This window comes from Gymnoscopelus microlampas, assembly GCF_963454915.1.
Source record: "Gymnoscopelus microlampas genome assembly, chromosome: 9".
Taxonomy (NCBI): domain Eukaryota; kingdom Metazoa; phylum Chordata; class Actinopteri; order Myctophiformes; family Myctophidae; genus Gymnoscopelus; species Gymnoscopelus microlampas.
The window spans coordinates 8,768,259-8,784,604 of NC_139946.1; the positions used below are offsets into that span (position 1 = coordinate 8,768,259).

Consider the following 16,346-nt stretch of genomic DNA (forward strand, 5'->3'; position numbering starts at 1 on the left):
GTGGTTAAGTTGAAAGGCAGTTGCGGTGTGTGTGCACAGCACACATTGCCACACATACATAAGTGACTATAGGTTGCAATTTGGCAACACTGTTGTCAGTGAGTGTTTTTGTCCCGAGCAAACTATGGCACGCGTTTCCACCTGCGCTTGATCTGCATCGGTGCTCTGTGATCCACCCAGAGGGAATAGCAGTAATCCAATCAGCATGTCTCTGAAGTGCGGCCCCTCAGAGAGAGAGAGAGAAACGCAACAATAGGACCATTCTACACACTAGGACCTGCCAGGGAGGAGAGGAGAGCAGAATGGCCTTAAGCCATTCAATCCGGGAACGCATCTCTTGTCATTTTAGATTTCTTTGGCTATTCAAAAATAACGGATATACAATCTCATAGTGCGGCACATGAACTTGTACATCTGCTATTTTTGAAAAATGGTTACGATTTGTGCAAATCTTTGAATGTATATATTTTTTAAGCGTACATTTGTAACTCAAATCTTTGCTTCTGGAGGTCCCTGGAACAAAATATGTTACGTGTATGTATTCAAAGATTTGCAAACCATTTAAAAAATAGCAGATCTAGATCTGCTATTTTTGAATAGCCAAAGAAATCTAAATTGACAGAGATTCAATTCAGAGATTCAATCAGTTCCCGGATTGAATGGGTTAAGGCTACATAGTAAAGTCCTGAGTTTGAATTGAACTCCCTTACGGGTCTATTCTTACACTCTTGAGTTAAATTTACACTCGACTCTGTCGGTACTGTGTAGCTACTACTGTACTACTGTGTAGTGACAGAGGAAAGAGGGATGAAGATGGCGAGGAGCTATTGGAACGACAGAAGACCAGAGGCCATGATAAGTAGGAGGATGGGCAGAAGAGGGAAGGAGGGATTGGAAGGAGAAAGGGAAGGAAGAGGTAGGAGACGAGGAGGAACTAGCAATAAAGAAATAGAAGAGGAAGATAAAAGACGGGAACGGGAGAGGAGGAAATGGAAGGGAAGAGGAGGAGGGTGATGGATGTGAGAGTATAGAGCAACAAACCAGAGGAGGAGGTGCTGCCTCACACAGAAACACCACGTGAGGATATGATATTAAAGGGGCAAAAGGTGGAAAGACTAATGAATAATTTTGCTATAACAAAGATATTAACTCCTGTACTGTGTACTGCAGCCATGGTGACATTTTACTGCTTAGGAAGAAAATGCTGCTCGCTGGTTAGGTTTTAATCTTGTCTCTGAGAATTGGAAACTCCTGTGCTTAGTTCAGTAGGGGGTCTTCTACTCAGATTAGAGGCAACAACATGACCATTTATCATCATTATGGGAGGACGGGACAGCCCTGAGTGGTGATTAAGAACTGAATTTCGTGTTGATGATGCCTGCCATCCATTGTGTACGAGACACACATATACACAAATATATTATATGTGTACCTGTCACCCCATGGCCTTGAATATCATTGCTGTTCAAAAGGCGTACACACACACACACACGCACACACACACACACACACACACACACACACACACACACACACACACACACACACACACACACACACACACACACACACACATGATAGCCGCTCAACTCAGCCACCTAACTGTGGCTTCTGTGTCCTTTGTCCCTGAGCTATGCGTCGAGGTCACATAGCATCCATGGTTAATTAATTTAGCATGTTATAAGACCTCCCCACCCCCACCCACGCAGCCAGCCACAGGTCAGGGCCTCTCACCATGTCCCAGCCAACAGAAACTATTTTGCCAGCTGATAACCGACATGTTTGTGGTGCAAACGCTTGGAGCATTGCACTGTGTCGGTGGAGAAGCGGCTATGACAGCAGCCTGGAACTGCAGATGCAGGATTTGGATCCTTGGGCTGGGTCTGGTAATGGACTGAAGGACGGGTCATTGGAGCTGGCTCCACATTATGCCCTAGTGTCCAGTTCCAACTCACAGTCAGGACAGTACGAACTGAAAGTCAACTACAAATTGAATGGTTTTAATCACGGGGATCAATATCTAATCTTTTCACATAATCCTCCCTTTGGTTCAGTAAAATCATGGTTTCTTTTGTCTGCAACAAAGACTGTTCTTTTTTCTTTAAATTGATTGAAATTCTTTTAGTTTAATATTTCTGCAATTTGCTGTTTCTTTGCCCTCTGAAAACTGTACATTTAGCTTGTTACAAGAATACTTTGGCTCTGTTGAAGATAATTCTGTGTTTTTTCTTTTCTTTACAGGATGATGAAGGACAGACAGCACTACATTATGGTAAGAAGGCTTTTTTATTACCTTATTCTCTGTCAAAGGTCCTTAATACCTACATTAGTTTCATGACGAAGATCTTAAAGTGAAAACGAAAATCATGGCCAAAGTTATTTATTCAGTGGATTATCGAGTCAGATTGAAGCATCATCAATTTGTCAACTATGGACTTAACTTAAATTCTACTTGTATGCCTTCAAAATTGTGAATTATGCTTTGTTTCAAGTTTGTACTATGATATACATTTTATTAAAAGCAGGCGTGCCTTGTTTCAATTCGTGGAACTCTCATTTTGGAACTAAACCTTTTCCACATATCACATACACTGACTATACCTCTGGTTCTTAACGTGGATTCTGAGGACGCCCAGGGGTCCTTGATGGGGTTCCAGGGGGTCCTCAGCTAATTGATTGTTAGGAACCAAATAGACCCTTATGGTTCTGTAGATCCATAAATGGAACCAAATGAAAACCAAAGAAAAGGTTGAGAATCACCTGACTCTCCAATTTTTAGTTTTCGTAGTGCTTGTGTTTCTGTAAATAGCTGAAATACTGTATAGTTGTTTTCTCTCTCTTGGTCCTCTGTTTCTCTATTGTCGTCTCTCTCTTTCTCTTTATTGTTCTCTCTGTCTCTATTGTTCTCTCTTTCTCTCTGTCCTCTGTCCCTCTATCGTTCTCTCTCTCTCTATCTGTGTCCTCTGTTTCTCTATCGTTCTTTCTCTCTCTGTCCTTTTTTTCTCAGGCCTCTGTTCTACAGTTGCTATTTCAGGTGCATTTCATCCATCAGAGTCTCTCCCATTCCTTCCCGTTTCCATCTCTCTGTGTCAGTTTGTGCACATGTGTGTACTTATGTCTATGTGCGTGTGTGCGTGTGCGTGTGCGCGTGCGTGTGCGTGTGCGTGTGCGTGTGTGTGTGTGTGTGTGTGTGTGTGTGTGTGTGTGTGTGTAATAATCACCAGGCCTCCCAGAGGAAATCAACAGTGCTCCTCAGACTCCCCTGACCCCCTCATGCCCCACTACACACAACTCCCTGAGGGGCGGTACCTGTGTGTGTGTGTGTGTGCGTGTGTGTGTGTGTGTGTGTGTGTGTGTGTGTGTGTGTGTGTGTGTGTGTTATTTCACCATCTGTCCCCCAGCTTGGTGACCTCATGGTGGGCACGCGTCATATCGCCCACTTGTCTCAAGATACACAGATACTCACATACGATCACAGCATATCACGTGCACACACGCACATCACTCATAAACACACGCATGCATGCACATAATTTATGCCTGCAAAAAGAAAAAAAAAGCACAAACGCACACACATCGCTCACACACAAAGCTGAGGAAACCCTAAGGATGGGGCATAAAAAGATGACTAATAAACATAAGCGATGAACTCCAGGAGACAAATAGCAGAGAATGAAAATTCATTCCCACCTCTCTTTGCACAGGGCCACAGTCACTGGGAAGTGATTAATCGAGGGTTTACTGCTCACCATAAATTGTTCTCCTCCTCTATCGCTCCCCCGAGGGCCACACGCTTTTTACAGCCCAAGGCCTTGGCGAGACACCCGCCACGCGTGCACACACACACACACACACACACACATTTAGATTACAGCACTTGTGAGGACAATCAACATTTTAGGAAGCCGGTTTTATGAATGCCATCTTTACAATTTTGTGTATTCGTAACCCTGACCCTAAAATGTAGAATAGCAGATCAACAAGCTCTCAACGTGTCAACACGTCGAGAGCTTGTAGATCAGCTGTTTTCAGTGTGTGACACTGGCGTGCAACCAAGTTCAAATCAGACATAACTCCATCCATTACCCCTAAACCTAACCTCTAAATGTCCAATCCTAAACATAACCTGAATCTGTTCCTAATTTTAAGATTAACTCTAAAAATCTTTTTTTAACCATAAAACAGCCATTTCTCTTGTGAGGACCAAGAAAATTGTCCTCACAGTGTCTATTTCTCAAATACTGCTATACTCCTGGGGACATTTGGCTCTCACAAGTATAGACAGACACACACACACACACACACACACACACACACACACACACACACACACACACACACACACACACACACACACACACACACACACACACACACACACACACACACACACACACACACACACACACACACACACACACACACACACACACAGAGAGAGAGAGGGAGAGGGCTAAATATAACGCTGAGAGGAACAAGATGACAAGGATAGCTGGAAGAATAAGCCTGGGTTTTATTAGCTGATGTAGAAAGGCAACTAGATCTGGGCGTCTACTGCATATAAATATGTAGTTGTGTATGTATTATATTTACACGCGCGCGCACACACACACACACACACACACACACACACACACACACACACACACACACAGACTCAACTGTGTAGTCACGTCACACATTCAAATGTATCATCTCTCTCTCTCTCTCTCTCTCTCTCGCTCTCTCTCTCTCTCTCTCTGCCAGCCACCTCTGGGCATGAGGTTAAGAGGCCTGGCTGTCAATCAGTGTGGCTGCTGACATCAGCGATCATGGCGGAGCACAGAGACTGCTCTTTAAGAGGAGTGAGCGATTGACACAGTTAGAGGAGAGCACTCAGAGAGCGAGAGAGAACGAGAGAGAGAGAGAGAGGAGGGGTGCATGGAGGGCTAGAGGTGCATCAGCAAAGCAAAGGACCCGCTAACTGGGTTAAGAAAGTGCAAGCCCCTCTTCTCCACTGTTATATCCAGATAAGAGAGGCCCCTTTTAGCGGCGCACAAATTGCCAATGGGGCAGAAATAAAGTGTTTGAGGCAACCGCAGGGTCCAGGGCCATGTCACTGCCGGGGGCCTGCAGATGGGCTTTTCATTAAGTGCGCCCGGGACTATACATAGTGTATCAAACTACGATAGTGATAATAAACTAATGACGCAAATTCGTTCAACCCTCCTATTGAAACAATAATCTGTCTATCACAGAACCGTCAGACTGAAATCTTAAAGGAAACCTTGAACCTCGTAAGATATATACGGTATATCATGGGGTTAGAGGACTTGTTTTGAGTTATGTTTATCCATGAGTGGGTTTTCGCTGAACACTTATGCTCTTTTTCAGCACCATTCCACAGACGATCACGCCTGGGAGCTGCACAGTACGACCGCGGTCATGTTCCGCTTGCCACTGAGCAAATTTTGGATTAGGTGTCTTTGCCCTAGGGCAATATATTGGCATGTTTTGATGCTTTGCTCCCTAATTTGTTCTCTATTCTTTCCTTTGTTCCTCCCCATCCCTTCTCTCCCCTATACCCCACTCTCCTGGCCTCTCTCCTGTAGCATCAGCATGTGAATTTGCAGACATTGTGGAGCTCCTGCTGAAAGCCGGAGCTGACCCGTCCATCAAAGATCTTGAGGGCTCCCTCCCCGAGGAGGTCACTGAATCCAGTGCCATCTCCTCCCTCCTGCGCCAGTACACCGCTCCTAAAGGCTAGGCACCCCCCCCCCCCCCCCCATCCGGCCTACACCCCTAGTTCCAGTCCTATAGCCCTAACCACTGCCCTGTTCAAACCAAACCCCCGAATCCTCTTTTAGCCCTCGAGAGACTCTTCAGCCCCACCGGCTAGACCTGGGTTCAAGTGTTTTAGTTCAAGTGATTTGATTCCACTACAAATGCTTTAAGTGCATTTTTATTCACCTCATTGGACACGTGTGTGAACATTGCCCCCTCCCCCCCAATTCTATCAGTTACTGTACATGGAAATCGTGCACATCAAATGTTTATATATGAATAAACATACATATAATACATAAAGGGCTTACCCAGGTCAAAAACATCCGCCCATTTCTTCAGTCTTGGTCAGCCCTCTCTGGCCTTTAAAATTATTAGTCATTTCATTGCTCTGTTACATTCCATTACAAGGAGTGCATAGATTTTTTGTCATTTATCGCAATTAAAGTCTAAAACAAAGAGCAAACCCTGCTTCCATCTGGTTTCTTTTTTGCTTTCCTTACTGGTGAAAACTGGCAGTATTCCCCAAGGTAGGGAATATACATGACAGGAAGATAGGTTGACCGTAAAATAACATACAAATTGGTTTCAGATTATTCCTGTGAAATTGGTATCAAAAAGTATTGTCTAGTATATTATACATGCAAACGTTTTCCATGTTTCTGCAAGATTATAAGTAAATTCTTAATGGCAAATCATTAATGATCTAAAACCAATTTTATCAAATTACCCTAAACTGTATCCTTTAAAATTGATGCAAATAATTATTTATTAACTACTACTACTGGCCAACCATCCACCCCATACTCACACGTCTATGGTCCATACTGTTAACACAGCCGCATTGCCCTCCATAACCTGACCTGGCTCTATTATGTCACTTAAGAAATATCTGGATGTTCTCCAAATAACCAACACATAGGCTGCCTCCAAATCTACTTTACTTGTCCTAAAGCCCCTCTCAGCACATTCTCTCTGTACTGACTCCTCTTCAGCGCGCGCACACACACACACACACACACACACACACACACACACACACACACACACACACACACACACACACACATGCGCGTGTGCACGTACACACACACACATAGAGAATACACTAAATCTAGAGCCTACAGTAGCTCTTCTTCATAAAGCGGGAAAAACAAAACAATAGACAAAGTATAATCCTATCTCTCTCCCCTCCTGCTCTCTCATACTTGCTGACATGCTCTCTCCCCTTCTCTCTCCCTTACTTTGCTTTCTGCGAATCATAAGGGATTAGATAACTGTCTCAAAAATGTCCGGTTTGGTTTCTGTCACAAACGGTCAGAAATGTCATAGATCCCTGTCAGTTAGCAGTAGATAGACTCCAATGTATTGGTAGTCTGAAGCATCAATTCAAATTACATTTGTATCTGTTCTTCTAAAGTGCCTGACGTGAACTGAAACGTAATTGAGCTGTGCTTTTGTTTCTTGTTTTTTGGGGCATTTTATTTGCCTTTATTGACCGTGACAGTGGAGAGAGACAGACAGGAAATGTGGATACAGTAAGGGGATGATAGCAAATGGTCCAGCCGGCTGTGAATGGAACCAGGGACTCACTGATCAGAGCATGTGGTATGTGCCTAACCATTCGGCTATCAGGTCACCCCTATTGAGCTGTGCCTCACCTGAAGTGAATTAAAACAGGACAGGAAATATTTTCTATCCAGGCCATGTCCTTGCCAATTTCATAACACATACTAGGAGAAGAGGCCCCTAAAATGTCTCTCAAACTATGGTGATATTTGGGCAGTCTAGTGCCAAAGTGCCCACCCCATTGGAAAGCTTCCCCAGACCATTTCCAGACCACGTCTAGGAAAGCAGTCCTCCAGGAGTTGACAGGAGCCCTCGTGAGTATTCAACCAAAATCTGAGACATGATGCTCCATGATGCCATAAAGAAGAAAACCAGTGCCCCCCCCACACACCACCTCCCCATCCCCCTTCCATTGTTATGCATTCTATACACAGGCAGCCATTAGCCAGTTACCGTATTTCCAAAGCCTGTTTGGGACCCATGTGTTGTCTCCCTGTTGCTTCCTAAACCCTGTTATGCTGCCTTGAGGTAAGGGAGGGTGACGGCGGTTGTGTCTCTCCCGTGCTCGTCTGCGAGACTCTGACACTAAGCCCATTATGCTTCCATTATGGGGCCTCCATTCTCCTCTGAGCTTTTTGCTTTTGACACTGTATCTCCCTCTCCAAACCGCAGAGCCCCCCCCCCCCCATACTCAACGCGTAGTTATGCTTTGTCGAAAGACAGTGTTGCACAACGAAAACAACCAATCTACAAGCTCACAATGCGTAGTGAACGTGTAGATCGGCTGTTGTCGGCGCGCAACATCGTACAACAGAGCATAAATTAAGCATCGGCCATTCTATACTTAATGTTTATGCGTTTTACAAGTCATCTGTCCCTCGACCTCACTCATCTCTCTCTCTCTTTGTCTGTCTCTCGTTCTCTCTCTCATTCTGTGTGAGCCTCTCTCTATCTCCCTCTCTCCCTAACAGCATTAAGGACAGATGGCCCGGTTTGGAACACAGATGAATCCAGAGCACTCTCCTCCATCTCTTCTCTTTGCCAATCTCAGCACACTCTTTTTTTTGTCTTTTACCCTCATCATCGCTCTAAACACTCACTCTCTCTATTCTTTAATATCTTTTCCCTCTGTCTCTCCCCATCACTCTCTCGGTATAGCCTTTTTCACTCTTTCTTAAGCCTAATTCATACTCTGTCACACGCGTTGTGCATCGTGGCGCATTGTTAGCTTGTTGGCGTCACCTCTTCCATCTCTTTCTCTTTGCAGTCTCCCTCTGTACTTTTGTCTGTCTTCTGCCCATGGCAGGGGACTAAAAGCAATAGCATGTCTTGTTAGCCAACGCTTAATGCAATCCTAGTCTACCCCCCCCCCACCCCCCCACTCCTGCTGCACCGCCCTCACACCCACCAGGCCGGCGTGGCTGTGAATTCAACAGTAAGCAGAAATCCCCTTTGCTGCTGAAATGCATCCCACTAATATCAGAGCTAGAGAGAGGTGCTCATTCATTGGTGTCCAAAGCTGTGTGTGTGTGTGTGTGTGTGTGTGTGTGTGTGTGTGTGTGTGTGTGTGTGTGTGTGTGTGTGTGTGTGTGTGTGTGTGTGTGTGTGTGTGTGTGTGTGTGTGTGTGTGTGTGTGTGTGTGTGTGTGTGTGCGTGCGCGCGCGCGTGTCTCTGTGTGTATGTGTGTGTATGTGTGTGCGCGCCACATGCGCTAACCCACGTGCGTGCATGTTAAGGCTACGTTCCAAAGCTCTACACTGAGTTTATAGTGATGAGCAAGCATTTCTGGACAGTCAATCAGGACCACAGAAAGCAGCCATCAAATAAGCCACAAGACAGACAGTAGAGTTTGGCCCAGAGGCCAGAATAATTCAGCACAAACGTATTTGTTTTAGCGGACATTCCAGATTGTTTTGCTGTTTGACTCTGTAATGTTGAAAGTCTTAAAAGTTGTGCTTATTAGTTGACCCGTGAAGCAAACTATTGTAATGAGACTGTGTGTGTGTGTGTGTGTGTGTGTGTGTGTGTGTGTGTGTGTGTGTGTGTGTGTGTGTGTGTGTGTGTGTGTGTGTGTGTGTGTGTGTTTATGTAGGGCAGGTTACTCTATGTATGCCACTCTGTCCACCATGACTCAAACACTATTATCAAAATACAACATAAGACCATGAAACTCAGTCTATCACATATCTATGGTGCAATTTGGTGGCCAAGGACAGCGGGCGCTCGGGTGGCGCAGGAGTAAAGTACCTGCCCACCACCGCAAAGTCTAGGGTTCTAATCCATGCATCTGGCTTGGCCGGGTGTCTAAACGAACACAATTATTCGGGGTAGGGAAGCTGGGCAAGGAGCGTGATCTTTGCCATTGCACCTACCTGTGCTCCTACAGGCTGGGGCGGCAAATGTTGAGCAGGAGGAGTAGGACGAAGGCTCTACGTCCTCTCGGTGGGGCTCCTCACAGGCAGGTGAGCTAGTAGGGTGGCAAGCAGTGGAAGGAATTAATTGGCATAACGACTAAATTGGGGAGAAAAAGGGGGCACAAACAATTGGCTACTGTTTAAAATAATCAAGGACACACATGGCAATGAACCACGGCTCAACTGCACACCTGTAGGTTGTCCTTGTTTTATGAGTTTTACGTGAATTTATCGTTGGAATAATTAGTGGTGTTCTTATCTTATCCATGCTGTGCCAGCCATGCCAGATTGCGTTGACAAATGGAACTGGAGGGCAGAAAGTGGTTCACTAAATCATGGGAAATGAGAAGCTCCTCGATTCCTTATTGCTGCTGCTCCAGCTCTTGAAAGACTGGATAATCCCTAGGCCCAGCTGGGAGCAAGGCCCAAGTGCAGAACTCACCTCATCAAAACCCACTACAGCTCCTCCTCGGATCTCTGGCCCCTGCAGCCATCAGGTCCTCCGAGGCAAGCCTTTGCTTTGCACATTTTCACCCTCTTGGCCATGAAGATCATAAGATGCAGCTTCACTTTAGATGAAAAAAAGAAAACATAACTTCAAAAGATATCCTTACATCAAGACGACAATTGCAGCACATGTCGGCACAAACTTTATTCCTTATTCTATCCAAGCTTTTAGAGTAGTCTATTCCTGTACCAATTCCAAGAATAAGTAATTTCAAAGGTTCTTACTTAGCCTCCACATTTCTCCAGTTGGAATACAGCAAGCATAAAGTATGTTTTATTGACATTTATTGACAAATTTAAATTCTTCTGGGAGAGTTATTGCTTAAAAAACAACTAGCTTCTTGCATCCTTGTCGGCTGGGAGTGCACATAATGTTGACTGCCAACTTGCTTCAAATAGGCTACTCCTCCCCTATCCCCCACATAAGTAGGCTAATTAGTCACCTTGACCATGCACTCCTTGGGTCATGTCCTCTCCCCAGCCTTCACCTAGCTTCCTATATCACCTGTTATCTAGTCTAGTTATTAACACACCTTAACAAACCTTTTTCATGGGAGCCATACTGACATAAATAGGTGTTTAATGTTAGGCTACTTCCTTGCCGTCTTACCAATGATCTTATTTCCACAGTTTCCACTTTCCAGTGAGTCAGTATATAGCGCGGCAAGCGTGCTACCCTTGGCTGTTTGGCCTGAATGGAACATGAACTTAATTGGTAACAGCATCCAATTTGCCCCAAATTTTAATCACACATCGAGGGGCTTCTAAACAACAAGGCAGTGTAAGCGACGTGGGTGTGGGTGCAGAATAGACTCAGTTCAACACGGTAATAGGTTCTTCTCAATAACTTTTACTAAAGTCTCTCAGCCAAACAGTAGTCAAGACGTAAACATTGAATGAATGGAATTCCCCGGTCGCGCGCTCTCTCTCTCTTCTTCTCTCCTTCCCTCTCTAGCTTTTCCCCACAGCGCCCCCAGCGGAAAACTCTCATCACTTAACAGTGGTTATTTCTTATAACCTAACAATACTCCATGGCTGCATTTCACTACACTGTTAATTGCCAAAACATGCTTGTTCCTCCAAATTATGCACAAATGGTCTCATGAGTGGACAACCGTCATACAGGGGTTTGATACTACATCCATACCATTGCCTTCCTATAATTGCCTTTAAAAAAATCCTTACAAAAAATACATATATTATGAACGCAATATCCAATCATACCCAGATTGAAATCACATTGGGCGGCCTCTATAGAAGGCACCACCAAAACTGCTTTCATGTCTCCCCTTGGCACCACAAACACGAACAGTTGCACCGACTGTGTTACTCAAATGGCTACATGGTCATCTCACACAAACGGCTACTCTGGAGTCATGTACTGTATAAACATGTATAGAGCACCGAAGTCTGACGTAATTTACACATCCTACCTGGGTCGCGGTCCCCCCCCCCCCCCGTTCTGAATTCCGATAGACGTGTTTAATATCGCTCAAATAAGAACTGTGTTCCAAAAATAAACAAATGACCCCGGCGGTTTTACTCTTGTGGATATGAAACATCAACGTGATGTTTTGGTCTATATGAGACGATTCTAAGTTTTCTCCATAGCGAAATTACATTACGAACCAGGGGATGGACGAGTGACGTCAGGACTTCTGTACTATAATGCAAAGTTTTCATATTCCATTACCATGCATGGCTATAACCGCCTTCCAAAGTTTGTGGGAGGGGCCTCTAAACAATGCAGAGCAAAACGAGATTTCACTTAGACCCATATGGAGAGACACAAATGATACAAATGAATCATGATTTTTGTCACCAAAATAGGTACACAGGATCTCGGGAGTTATAAGACGATGAGTCACAGGTTTTTGATATTCCATACTGTTAGCCTGTAAAACTGCCTGCCAAAAGTATTGGTAGGGCCTATTTCTTTTTTAATATTTCTTTTACACAAAACCCCATAGATCATGAACATAAAATTCAATTAACCCCAAATGTTAATCACATGCTGAGGGGCCTCATTAGAGCTTAACTTCATTAGCGCATTCTCTTCTGACCATAGGGGGTGCCACAAATGCAAAGAGTTGCAAAGTATGTCGTAGAAATGCTATTTTCCCCTACAGTTTCCTTGGATCCTGACGGCTGCAACCCACGACTTACACTGGCTAGGCCACTGGCATGACGAAGATGTGTGCTTCGTGGAGTGCCCTTTTCTAGTTATTCCTGCACACAATCTCTCTCTCTCTCTCTCTTTCTGTCTGCCATCTCTCTCTGTCTCTCTGTCTCTCTCTCTCTCTGTCTTATTACTTATGTGAAGGACATATAAAATATATTATTATTATAATAAAGTAGTAGTAGTAGTAGTAGTAGTAGTAGTAGTAGTAGTAGTAGTAGTATTAGTATTACATAGTGGGAAAGGCTTGGATTTACATTAATCCAGCCTTAAGTGTACAACCTTGAGGGTGTCATTGGGAGGCCTCCATTTGACTCAGGCACCACTCTAAGATCCACTCTGTCATCCTGCAGATCATTGTTCACTGCAGGCAGGAGGGGATCATTTGGGGAGAAAAATGCCCTGTCCTGATGCAACAAGATTGAGTTTTGGGCCAAACAAAATACTATCTGTTTTGCATGTATAATTTATTCCCTTTAAGCATCAGAAGGAAAATAAGAACTGTTTCCTTCAGGAAGTTTGTAATAAAAGCTTCCCGATCGATGATAATGGCATTTGCGCTTGTGTTTGTCATCTTCGCAAAAGCAACAGTGGCGGAGTTTCCACAGATTTATTTGTATACTAGTGCTGTAAGTGGCGTGTAAATTATCCTAACTGTCTGTGTGGCTCTTTATCTTTGTAAGGCAGCACTATTAGAGCCTATCCATTAATGCCCATAGCCTGCGCAATCAATGCCTGAATAAAAATCAGCTCGATTTGTGGCGTTTTATGCAAACGTGCAAACTCTAGCCGGGCTGACTCTTTGCTTTTTGTTTTTATAATGCAACAGGAATAGCTAAAACACAAGAGAATCGATAACACTTAAGTTTGGGGTAGGTTGGCCTGGCCTCAGACAAATGCTGTGCATTGTTGCATACTGATGAGATACATTTAGAGCCATAGTGTTGTACATTATACAGGTTGTCTGTGCTGTAATTCTAATATAATAGTATGCAGAGTTATGTCATACAGTAGTTATGTTTAATGCCTCTGACGCCAGCCTCTAACTCCAACCTTTACACTATGCACACCAGCACATATACAACACCAGCTTGACATATTGGCATGAGCCATAATGAGTCTATTTGTGCCATATTCTCTATTTTGTCTGACCACAAAGCATATTTCTCTATGTTCCACAAAGCCGTTTAGAATTAGTTAACTGTACACAGATTAAGAAAAGATTTGAGTGTGCAAAACGCAATCTGGTGCCGTGAGAGGATCAGTCAGTGTAGCCAATAGCCTATCAGATGTACTGCCCTTGTTTTTCTCTCTCCGTCTTTGGCCTGGGAGTCAGTTTGTTTGTCTTCCCTCCACCCCCACCTCAGAGAGAGAGAGAGAGAGAGAGAGGGGAGGGGGATCAGAAAAGCAGCATCCATCACTGTTAACTGACTGACCACTGTCTGTTGGAGGTTCCAAATGGACCTCCACAATTGAATAGAGGCCTAAGTGTGTGGTAAATGCTCTCAATGGGTAAATGAATTTGCGGGTTAGCTGTCTTTAGGAGCATTTAGATAAAGGAATAATAATAAAAACACCAGCTATGGATATATTTCTTTGACATATTGATCACAGAGTTCAGCTGCAAATGTTTCATAAATTGCAGATTCATCACCGGAGATGACAATGCTTTTGATGGAAGGCTACATATTAAAGAGTGATACACGCATGGGTAACCCAAAGACAATTCAGCTTTATTTTCCTCATATAGATTTGACTGTACACAGTTCATACCATTGCACAGAAGGCATAAATGGATAAATTCAGTGCTCTCTTTTACATCTTTTTCAAAGACACATGGCAATAATAATAAATAGCGCTCATGAAACAAGACGATCAACACGTTTTCAAACTGTACAAAATTTACAACAATTAAGACGCAAAATTCTGAGGCAATAGAGACTAACAAAAAAGTTGTGATGTGTTTGAATATCATATTCTGAGTGTTGTCTCTTTTTTTGTTGATTTGCTTTCTGGCTGGCGAGTTGGATGCTCTTTTCAGCTGGTACATCAGGATTTGGCAATAAATGTTGAACAAAAATCAATAAATATAGTAAAAATAAAATAAAAAAAGTAGAGAAAAAAAGAATATGGCTTGTATTTGAATACTTTTTTTTAAATAGGAAGAGCTTTGTTGTCACTATTTCTCAGACAAAACCAGAATAGCATCACTCTGAATAAGATCTTGTGTATTTTATAATGGTTTCCTTTTCTTATGTCATCCTTGCATTATCCACTGAGTTGACACAATTGAACAGGCCCAATTAAATCAAGCAAGCCATTCTTCTCATATCTCACCTGGAGATTGCATTTATAAAGAATTTGAACTGTTGTGTTGGCCCTAGATTATGATAAACCTTTCACTCAACAGGAAGTCCACTAAGATGTGTCATGTGTACCAGAAGACATACGCCAGCACATCAGCCGTGTCAATAACCATGCTATAGCCACAGTGTCAACCGCTGTAGTGTGTGTGGCTCTGAGCTACAGTAAGTCTGCTAATCCCTCTGACATGGGGGGCAGGCGAAGGGAGGACAAGCCGATGCCACAGCTGGTGCATTTCAGCAAGAAGAGAAGCTTGAGCTAAGAATGACCTGTCAGTATAAAGGGAAATGTTCCACCACCTTAATCACACTAAGAGGGGTGGGTTTTTTTACTATAAGATGCATGTTTTGTAATTGTGTACCAGTTTACTTTTTCTCACAATTATTCGTAATGAAACCCTTAGGCAATTTCCAAGCATTATAAATGGATATCCCCTTGCAGATAACTGTGCATTCAAAAGAAGACATTAATAATTGTAATGATCTGTATATCATTAAAAGGACCATTTTGCCTTTGCATTTCTCCACATCCTGAATGTGTTACAATAGAAAGCTTGAATCCTGGCAAGGTTGGAATTAACATGAATACTGACAGAAGTCAACCCATGAGTCTGGAGCAGAGCCCATTACATGAACAAGAACAAGTCAAGCACCTGTGAATGAAGAAGAGAGACCAGCTATGAAGTATGTTTTTTTTCCCCTCCAGCCGAACAGAGGACACCTCAGCTTCTACAAACAGATGGGTAGACAAACGAGCAGACAGACCCAATGGCCATCTACTGTACGTCCTAATAACTTAGTAATGTAAGCTCCAGCAACACATTTAAAAAACGTTAGCATGGTTCAAAAGTCACACTTGTGCCACTGCTCTTATATAAATTTCTCTACCAATGAAACACTGTTTTTGCCTTGTGCATACATCTCTCTTCCTCTCTTTCTCTCTGTATTCCTGTCCTTACCCGCAGAAAAAGAAGAGAAAGAGTAAAGTGCGTTGCCAATGTAAAGGCTTTATTATGGCCGGACGGAGATCCTACTCATTCTGAATCAGGAGCATGCAGGAGCCTCCTCTGTCAAGGGTTTAACGTGGAGGCTGATGGATAGGAATGGTGTGGCTCATTTTGAGAGGGATGTGATGACAGGTCCTGTGAGCATACTCCACCATTCACATGATGGAAAACTTCATATCCAATTTATTTTCAGAGTGAAAGAACACAAAGTCAACCGATAACAAAAATCCTATGATACAGTGTTAAGTTTGAACATTCAGTAGCGTTTCATCCGGTCGTTTTATCGAGTGGGGAGCTGCTCTTCTTCTGTGAGTCGTAGCTATTTCCACAGCTCCACTCCACTGTTATGACTGCTGAGGAGCTGAGAGGAATGCCTCTTCTCTACGCCTCTTTTCCTCAAACCAACATCACATAAACAAACCGTAGCAGAGTCTTGGAGGGTGATAGAAATGTAAAAAGCTGCGTTGAGTCTGTTCTCTGTCCTTGTCACAGGCGCTCCCCCACAAGTGTCCCTACCAATGGTTGAGTCCACTGTGTCTCAGAG

At 43.6% G+C, this 16,346-nt stretch overlaps 1 protein-coding gene across 1 annotated transcript in view; it reads left to right on the top strand.

Annotated features, from left to right (window-relative positions):
- Positions 1–6,197, top strand: part of acbd6 (acyl-CoA binding domain containing 6) — a 35,106-nt gene extending 28,909 nt beyond the window's left edge. Inside the window, exons 7-8 of the mRNA XM_084066863.1 lie at positions 2,242–2,272; positions 5,592–6,197. Coding sequence (XP_083922989.1) covers positions 2,242–2,272; positions 5,592–5,746 — 186 coding nt within the window. The 3' untranslated portion in view covers positions 5,747–6,197. The remainder of the gene's footprint in view (positions 1–2,241; positions 2,273–5,591) is intronic.
- Positions 6,198–16,346: the final 10,149 nt, after the last annotated feature.